General features: G+C 41.4%; 1 protein-coding gene across 2 annotated transcripts; it reads right to left on the bottom strand.

Moving 5' to 3' along the window:
* Positions 1-847: 847 nt before the first annotated feature.
* LOC110980604 (uncharacterized) lies at positions 848-9,997 on the bottom strand. 2 transcript variants are annotated; one of them, XR_015426633.1, is made up of 8 exons: positions 9,765-9,997; positions 8,903-9,124; positions 8,285-8,598; positions 7,536-7,697; positions 6,985-7,088; positions 6,034-6,156; positions 1,885-4,149; positions 848-1,828 (listed from the first exon to the last, which is right to left on the bottom strand). XR_015426633.1 is itself a non-coding variant. In XM_022237446.2 (7 exons), the coding sequence occupies exons 1-7, from the start codon at positions 9,829-9,831 to the stop codon at positions 4,068-4,070; spliced, it is 1,074 nt and encodes a 357-aa protein (XP_022093138.2). In that variant the 5' UTR covers positions 9,832-9,997; the 3' UTR covers positions 848-4,067. The 2 variants fall into 2 exon arrangements, 1 of the variants encoding a protein (XP_022093138.2); XM_022237446.2 differs by having other exon boundaries at positions 848-4,149.
* Positions 9,998-10,278: the final 281 nt, after the last annotated feature.

Below are 10,278 nucleotides of genomic sequence, written 5' to 3'. Positions count from 1 at the left end.
AAATTATTTTGGAAGATATCCGGGATGGATACGGGTGATTCACAATAGTGCGCCTCCAAGAGTTTGCAACGTGTCAACCAATCACGGTGCGTGAAATCTGTCGACCCAATGTGTATTTGGAAATGGTCGGCAGATTTTGTGCACTGTGATTGGTCAAGGCGTTGTAAACTCAAGGTGCACTATTGCGAATCACCCGCATTGGCACATGAACAATGCTTCATTCAGGGTCATTCATGACGTATAGGACTGTATGCCAGGATTTGTCTGGGCCAGTGCCTATTAACCCCAACTCTCTAGAGTGATTGACCAGGGACCATCCTCATAAAGCCCAACGCCATGTAATTTGCATGTAAGCAGTTGAACTCTGTTTAGTAGTGGTATGCCTAACCCCATATAAGACGGTCAGTTTACCAGTACGGTACTCGTCCTTACAGATTCCAACAAACCCTGGTGGTGTTGGAGTTAGGCTGGTGTGGGATCATTAGGGTTACAAGTGAAAAGAGACAAGATGAGGGTTTGCGGTTGTTGGAATGACTTGTCGATGTGCCAACCATGACCTCATTGATTACCCTAAGGGTCGCTGGTAGTGAACCTTAACCACCTACCATACAGTCCTTTCAAGTTATGATAGACCTAAAGTACAGTAACGTCACTCTGTTTACATGTGCGCTTTCCAAAAAGAGTTCCATGGATGGTGTCCCACCTCATTGCCATAGGATAGCGCACACGTAAATAAAGCATGACATCTTGTCACAGGTCTGTTGTATGTGAATATACTTTGCCCTCTTCAGGAAAAAAAAGAAAAGCTAACACGTGAAAAGAAAGTGTACAAATACAGACAAAGAAGACGTCTTTCCTTTGGAATTTTAATTGTTTCAAAATTCATTACACATTTTTACAAATCCCATCTTTGCTTTTAGTACATGTGCTACCAATGGCTCAAAAATGGGATCCTTGAACCTGTGAAGAACTACTTGAATATTGCCAGTGCTATCAACTTCACAGGAATCAGAAAATCCACCTGAGTATGTTCCTATGTGTGTTGGATACCCAGCAAGAAATGAGACCGAGGGGTACCCCCCCAACATGTCCAATCCCTATACACATTCCAGACTATTGTTACCTAACACATCCCCCCAAGATGTCTGAAAGGAATTCCCCAGATTCCTGCGAGACAATGACCAACACAAAGCAGGGGGGTTCTCTCCGTCTCATACCTTGCTGCATATGGTGCATTGGATGGATGTTTCAGGCACTTGGAGTTATCAACAATGGTGACCCTCTGAGCAATTCACATAATCTAACATTAGGCACTTGTACGTATGCATAGATGTTTGACTTCTTAAGCAAGGCACTTTGACATTATGCATTTCTTCACACACGGACCTTCTGTTTTAGCCCCTCCCATAAAAAACTTTCAAAAACAAATACCACACCAATCTTTACAGGTTAATTTCCTTAGTACACATTTAGAGCTGACAAAATTCCCAGACTTATTTTACTGCAGGGCACGGGAATATCTCAGTGGTTGAGAAATGTAGGCCCAGCATACCAAATCATCAGTTATAAAAATGGAAGAAACATAACTACAGTAGTCCCCAAATTCAAGTTAATGAAACTCTTGCCTGAACTTTTTAACTATTTTTTGTACTTCACACGTGTTTTACTTTCCCTCCCTAAGTATTTTTTATAAAATCCTCTTCAAGGCAACAAAATTCACAACACAGTAACATGACGTAACTCTTTACGCAGTCTAGCCCTATGTTTAAAGAAACAGTATTTGGGCTGAAGGGTTTGGAACCAGTCGGTATGTACATTAACTCAAGACCTTGGCGTGAACATTTTGACAGAGAAGACCAGTCAACATGTACATTAACTCAAGACCTTGGCGTGAAAATTTTGACAGAGAAGAGCAGTAGTAATAACTCCGACAATTAAACTGTCCAAAGTCACTTAAAAAGAAATTATTGCACAGTTCTAATAAAGAAACTTTATACCAATACCACACATGAAGCTACGGAGGTACCTGTGACATTGTGAGTTTCCAAATACCAGTGCATGGAAAGAAAATGCAGCAGGAAATGAACACATGATGGCGGATATACGGATGCATACCGGTGCGACTCATTCACAAGGACATACATGTAAAAAGAATTAACACTTCAACTTCTGAAAGCTCTCCACAGATAAAGCCTTTGTAATATTTCCAAACAGCACTACTTTCATCCTTCAACATTATCCAGCTGAAGGGATTTTGATGGGCCCCCCTAGCTGTGTTAATATGGAAAGCTTCGCTGCCAATTTGCAGAAGGGGTCCAACAGATGGAGCACTGGAGGACATCAGTGGAGCTTGTTGGAGGATCTAATTCCTTACTCCAAGTCTACCACACAAAACACTAGGGAGGGTTTTGACAGGCTAAGCAAACCCCACAGAGTATCATTGGAAAAGGCTTTTTACAAAGTACACTGCAGTTGAAAGTAAACCTGTGAATGGGAAACTCTTCTCATGCTTTTCCTCTTACCAAGGAGTTCATTTTCATTTCGCAAAACTCGAATAAGATTGGACAAGATTTTCACAGGTTAACTCACAAGTGGGAAATTATTTTCAAGCCTTGTGAAATGCGAGTTTAAATGTTGGATCAAATTCTCTTCACAAACCTTCCCATCCCAATTCGCAGTGGCAACCTTCCTTTGCGTTGTCCTGTATGTGTGTGGCAAGGAGGCCAAGCATCAAACATTTTCAAGGTTTTTCGAGTTTGAACAGCTTGGAGGGACAAAAAGCCCCCAAAACCTTCTTTTTCTTGAGATTGAAAACTGCCGAATCTGTCTGGCTCAGGGTTGTGGGTTTTGGAAGGAAAGGTTTCAAGTTTGAGGAACCCAGAACATGTCTTGTTTTTCTACACGTATTGCTTTAAAATGCCAAGTTACCATGCGGCTTATTGCTTAACAATTGACAATATTCACACATGTATACAAACTAGTCTGATGTACAATTTAAAACAATTACAAAGCAATAACTCAGTTTCTCGTACTTTTATTAATTTTAATTGGAGTGAATATGTACACACCTTGTATGTTCAAAAAAGCGTAACTTTTTAGAATGGAATGATTGAAATTCATTGGAACAACAACATCCTACATGTGATCAACATGACAGTTTAATTTCATAGCCATTTCAACATTTGGAAAACCCATAATTTATCCTGGAATGGGAGACTTTGAGACACTTGGCGAACACAGACAAACTGGTCCTTCCTGCCTGTTCTGGGCATGCCCAGTACTTCTGAGCACGCTCACAATTGTTTAAAAGGACTGGTTTGTGTGCCATCACCAAGCGTCTCAGTCTCCCATTCTCTGGAATGTTTCACGAAATTCATCAACAGATACACATTGACGACAAGCAACTGAATTCTAGGTTACAGTGTGAACCAGTAATGCCCCTTTGAATAGGTGTGTTTTGGCACACTGCTTGACCAAAAGTAATGCATGAAAACTATGTTTGCGACAGAGGACCCAAACAGAAGTTCACTTGCCTGTTGATCTCCAACCACAACTCAGATTTCTACCCATAATCAAACACCTATAAATCCACTGGTTGGACTTGGGGCCTCTTTGTTTCAAGGCAATTTGGATCGCTATCAGCGAGCTGACACTGGTTCACTGCCACCACCAGAACCTGCTGATGGACAGAGTGAACCAGCTTTGGGATCACTGATCCAAATCCAGATCTAGTGTGAAACAAACAGGACCTAGTACTGCCCTGCTCACATCGACTGATTAGAATGAGCATTTGAAGCAAGACTTTCAGAGGAAAAATACATTTCAAAGATGGGGAGTTGGAAGACATTTGAAACATGTTCTGCTAAAAAGACCAACACAACCACCTTTCCTAGTATGTCTAGGAAGAAAAACACGCATTATTCTACCTATTGTAAAAAAAAAGTGGGCCCACATCTAGACTGCCAATTTCAGCAACATCTGGTGGAGACAGGGAGGATTTCTTTTCCCAACCTAAGGAGTTGCAGCTGCAGGTGCTCCTGGCATCATTCGGTGGATGTGCTACCCTGTCATACGGTGTAATCACACAAGGCATGCAACTTGTCCAGGCACGGCTGCATCATGGCATTGAGGCGGCAAGCTCTGACCAGCCTAAACACAACAAGAAACAAACAATGGATGACTTTAACTTGGTAACAAAATGACAGCTAGGCATGCATGCGTGCTCTCCTGGGAAATGCTACTTGGTTTTAGTCCGGGCAATTAACAGCGCGAGCCACCACGATATTGCCGCTGTGGGGCCATTTTTCAAGCTTACAGTTGACCCCGCCCAATTGCCGCAATTTCCATTTGAGCAAATATCAATAGACAACTTGAGGAAATTTTTCTTGATTTAAAACTATTTCTATTTGTTCGTAATGTTTACTTCAAATCAAGTGTGATTTTTCACTGTAATTTGGCCTCTGGCCACAAGAGAGAGAAATAGAAACAAAACTAAACTAACTAAATTAGAGAAGTGTTCTAAACTTACAAAATCATAAGTCAGATGTGACAGGGACACAAAAAAATTAGACACCTAATTTATAGAATGACTCATTTCTTTGAGTTTTGCCCAAAATAATTATAATAGCAGATGTACACATATAAAGTGGGTTCCTATTTATGCAATGCAAGTTCAACACCTACAAAATAATGCTTTCCCAATGCATAAGCTGACTGTCTCCAGAGCATTCTTGATATCATAAGAGCCCGAGTTCAGGTGTTTTCTTTTCGCCAAATAAACCTCCACAGGAAACTATCCAGCTTTGCTTTCATTCAATATTTGAATGGAGGGACTAAATGTATAGTGGAAATTGGTGACCAGGTACATGTAGCTTTCTCCTTTTGACGATAGCTATTCAAGGAGATGTCAATCTAAGGAGAGACATAGGAGGTGACTTGGCTTTTCCCCAAAGGTATCAAAGTTTTATACCCAGCAAGAAATGAGACCGAGGGGTACCCCCCCAACATGTCCAATCCCTATACACATTCCAGACTATTGTTACTTAACACATCCCCCAAGGTGTCTGAAAGGAATTCCCCAGATTCCTGCGAGACAATGACCAACACAAAGCAGGGGGGTTCTCTCCGTCTCATACTTTGCTGCATATGTATAGTTTGACCGGTGAGCAATACCATTATGCATGCCGCTGCATTGATTGGGAAGGATGCAAAAGATTCACACAGCAAGGACTGTCAGGCAGGTCAAAAAGAGTTGAATAAAGCTGGACCTGAATGGGACTTTTGTCTGGAGTAAAGCACTGTTGGTAACGATGACTAAGTGTGAAGTGTACGCTTCAGGTCAGCTTCTGGTAATTGCACGTGGGTAATCCAGGAAATTAGGGGTCTATCTTTTTTCGTGTCCCTGTCACATCTGACATATGATTTTGTAAGTTCAGAACACATTTTCCAATTTCCAAGAGTGATGGATTAATGTAAATTACCTGCCAAACAAATAGTAATAGTTTGAAATCGATTCCGGGGATATTTCCGTGTCAATAACAAAGGTCAGATGTAACAAGGACACAAAAATGTCACACTTTTGGACCCCTAATTTCTGGAATTTCCCATATACATGTGTCAAACAGCACTCTAGCAGATCCATGATGTGTTGATCCCACTATATTCTCCCCCCAAATACGTAACAACCATATATGCAGAGAAGGTTATTTGCCTCGAGGCCAGTGCTGGCTCGGCTAAAGAAACTGTACCCCATATACACTCCTACCCAACAACAAACAAGGGATGTGGAATACTTTCCACCTGCGGCAATTTTTTGAAAATGAACGATGCTGCTGATAACGCCGACTAAATGATACCTTGGGGGTATTTCACCTTTTTTACAACACGGGAAATATTGGTAAAATGTTGACTTTGTTCCTCTGTAAGTTCCAGAGTATTCACACAGAGTGTTCAATTCTGAAAGCAGGTTTCCAAAAGGGTCCCTCAAGCTACAACAGTTGTGTCAATTGAAGGAACGGCAAAATAGCTACCTACCTTGGTCTGAGTTCAGTTAGTCTGTCATGTTCCAAAGAGCCAGACTTCAGAGCTTTGGAAAAGAAGCCAACAAGGCTTCGGAGGCACTGGCCCCGAATGTTATTGTGGGATGGGTTCTCCCATCTGAAAAAAACAATTATGAAATAAATAAAATTAGACTAAACAGCAAAACTCAGCAGCACAGAGTTAAGCATGTGTAGAGTAAAGAAGTGCAGTGTTCTAGCTAAGACCATTTTAGTGCCAGGTAAATTTTTCGATTACCAAGTGTAGCGAGCGCAGGAAGACGAGCTCTCGCAGCCCATATAGCTGGGTTTTTAGGGGGAATCCCAGACGGGATTTCCCCCTGCGTCATTGTGAAGGCATGTTTACAATAATACTTCCAAATCCGGCTGATTTGATACGAAGAAAATGAGAAATATATTTCTTAGGTCTTTACTAACTTGTTTAAAAGTGCAAAATAGTACAAAACTGTGACTTTGTAAGCTTGAAATGTGATCAAATTGGTACATTTTCAGCAATATTTCAGTTCATTTTTTGGAAATTCGTGCTGGGTGGCACAGCCAATTTGAACCCAAGAGCCAATTTACAGTACCAGATGGTGCCGCCTGGCCCCGCCCACCCTGGCTAGAACACTGCCAAAATAAATATGTCCCGCAAACTATTACATGATGTGTGTAGAAGCCATTAGCACGAGAACCAAGCACATAAACCAACTGGCGCCCATACGACTTAGTTTGCACCACGCTTCCTGGTTTGAAATGACTTCACACTTTGGTACTCAAAATAAACTTTAATTAGAAGCAATTACTGTAGTGACACCGTGATGGTTCACAAGTTGTACATGTGAATTTATGTTGAATGCTTCATACACAGATATGATTTAGATTCATTATTAATAGATTTATTCCCTTATTTTAAACTGCCTGAATCTCATAAGGAGTTTCTACTTACATTGGCAGGTAGTTGACCAGTTTCCATGCCATGAGGATGTAACTGACCAGAGCCCCCCATGCCTGGCAACTGACCAGATGTCTTCCTTGCTGGATGCAGAATTTCTGAAGAATGACAACATTTCAAAAGGCATTTATTTCAAACAGAGACCTTCAGATTGTATTACACGGAGTGATATCTGCAGCTTAATTCAAACTTTACTCAAGTGATAAATAAAGACCTCTGGAATGTGTTTTTCCAGTTTTAGTTTCAAAACGTTAAGTTTCTTGGTGGTATATAAAATTGACCTCATGCTGGTAACTCCATTAGAAATAACCAATGTATGTAGATATCACTGATGTTTTTCTGGAGTCGGTATTTAAATGGGAATAATACAGGTTTTGCAGAGTATTTCCAAAAAAAGCTAACAGAACCTTCAATGAAATTGTGTTCATGCAGACATCACCTTATTTATTTCAGTGGCAAACATCTGCCCAAATCTATACTGCAACCTCTGTCAGATCAAAAGCCGTCCCGTATGCCAATTAATGCAGGTGGAGTTGGAAACTGACCTTAAATTCAAAGAGGTGAACTTTGACCTGCCGATAGCTTAGCGCTCCTCGGGTCGATGCCAACCTTGTGCGGGGTAGGGCACGGAAGATGTTGTGCAAAAGGTTTGATAATCTCTCCTGGCACTGGGATAGATCAGGTTCGGGTAGCATGGCTAACACTTCCTGGACGGAAGACAAAAAAGGTCACTGGGTTCAACTGGGTGCTTGATGCTAAATTGAACTAGTTTCACTGACTAATCGTGCTTGATTAAATTGCCGGACTTAACAGGGTTTATATAAAAGAAAAATACAACTGTTTTTTGGAGGTTACGAAACTCTTGTTATGCTGTGAGAGAAATTTGACATTCTCTCCCCAGTTCCAAGGACAAAGAGATGAAAAGTTTTGTTTGAAATGGCAGACTGAGCTGTTCTAACGACTGTTTACCGACTGTTTTGCTGAAAATGAACAGCTGTGGTTAAAGCTGTGATCCTTCTGATTCAAAAATGTTCACATCATTAAGAATTGCGCAGCAAATCAATTTTTCGTGGAGTTAATCTTTACAGTATATTACACTGCTATACCACAAATTTATGGCAAGAGACTTGCACACATGGTGCAAAGTTATGCCTGGTTTTGAGAAATTGGCTGCTGGGGTTGAATTGGGTTCAGATATTTCATGATACTTCTTGGAGTGTATGAAGGTACGACTCGAGCCGAGTGTGCTATATGTAGTTTTTTTTACTGATATGATGTTAGCATTCAAGCTCACTTTGTGCATATCAGGGTATTTCTCCACCAGTCTCTCCACAACCTCTACCAGCTGCTCATTGCTGAGGCTTGCAAGCTGCTGCCGTAGCGACACCTGGTCGTCTAGCAACAGCATTCTCGCTCGCTTGGCCGGAACGGGCTCCGACGACTGCAGTGAAGCGGCCACCGGAGAGTCCTCAGGGCTGTCAATGTATATTGTGAAGTGCTGCTGTCCTGCTCCTGTTGGGGTCTCCAGGGACCGTTTGGAGGGTGATCTGTGGGTTGACTTTGGCGTCTTTGGTGGAGTTTCAAAGTTGAAATCAACAGCACCAGTCACTGAAAACAGAAAAGAAAGAGAAACCTTTTTTAGCATTTTTTTTGGGGGGGTGGGGGGAGCGTTTGGGGGCAAAAGGAATTGGTAGGGGGCTTTCACAAAACATTTTTTTTCGAATTTCATCCTGCAAGCTGGCAATACCTGGCAATATTTCTGGCTTTCTACAAATTTTTCACGCACAATGTACACGTACTAATAAGAACTCTTTTGGGATATTCTTTCAAAAGTTTGCAAACAAAATTTCGCTCTGAGAAAAACTTGAGCAAAGAAAGGTGGGGCCCTTTCAATTATATGGACACTACTTACCGGTACCTGTTGACTGATCTTGTTCATCAGACTTAGTTCTTTCACTGGGTTTGTTGGGTTCAAAGGTGAAACTCCCAGTTGGTAGCTGTGGGGAAGGTAGTCGCCTGCTGACAGGCGAGAGGTCAGCGTAGGTCACTCTTGGTCGAGGTCGCAGTGTCCGGCGGTGCAATATCCCCAAATTCAATGCATCGTTAACCTCAATGTTCCCTTGTGAATCTATGCCTGTGACAAAAATTGAACACATTGAGAAACAAAATTAGCTTCTAGAGGGCACTATGTTAACGACACAATGTGTTTTATGTACACGTATACATGTAAATTGGAACAAATTCAAATAAGAACCACCAGTTACCTACAGACCTGGTGGTTCATTTCTTACCTTCTTCTTACACGATAAGATCATGTCCAAATCACTTGGCTGGGGCTTAAAATTACACAAGAGTCTATAGTGGCTTTAGCCACTAACCATGCAGTTTTGTTTAATTTTAAACCATTACAACAGCCAAGTGGTCAGCATACCGGTAGGTCACTCTTGGTCACCACTGTAATGACTGATAGCGACTACAATAGCCAAGTGGTCAACAAAGGTCACTCTTGGTCAACACTATAATAACCGATAGCCACATTTGTTGCAGTGCCATCAGACTCAAATATTCAACAAAAAGTACAATTACTCCAAGTGCAACCCCTTCACTGCTTTATTGCCGTCGGTCAAGCCATTCTCTGGGATGCCAACACAGACCATGCCAGGCTGAATCGTTCTACACCAGGCCCCTGCTGGGCCTAAAAAACAGGTCTCGGTTATTGCATGATGACGTGACGTGACCGACCACTCATCATTGCCGACACAAACATGACAAACCTGAATCGAAAATGCTGATCTCTTGCAGAACAGCCCGAGTTTCATCCTCGTTATCAAAACCTGCCATGACTCTACAATTATCTCTCCGGTAGCAACACCTTCCTTATAATGCTATAAAAATATCATTTCGTCATTTGCTTCGAAGGAATTCAAGCTACATGTAGTTCGACGCGTCGACGACAATCGGCAATCCACTATCCCGCCTAGCTCCGATTGTTGATCTGTAAATACCCCGCGTAAAATGCTAACTACAGACCGGGAGTTTGCCCAAGGCCGCTTGATTGGCCGAAAGAAACTATGAATATTCATAATGCACTTTAGCTTTTAAATTAAACTTAAAACTTGTTTCACATAATTATTATCAAACATGGAATCATAGACATACTGGAAAATAAAGTATTTCATCATTAAGCTAAGTGGACATAATTTGCCAGCAATATTGAAAGCTTTTAAAATTTATTTTTTTTTCCTAATTACAAATTTGCATATTGATCTTTTAGTAAAATATCATTTC

Source organism: Acanthaster planci, linkage group LG10 (genome assembly GCF_054643075.1).
Source record: "Acanthaster planci isolate LZ-2023a linkage group LG10, COTS_SCS, whole genome shotgun sequence".
Taxonomy (NCBI): domain Eukaryota; kingdom Metazoa; phylum Echinodermata; class Asteroidea; order Valvatida; family Acanthasteridae; genus Acanthaster; species Acanthaster planci.
Note: the sequence above shows the minus strand (reverse complement) of the source record. Positions and strands in the feature narration are given on the sequence as shown.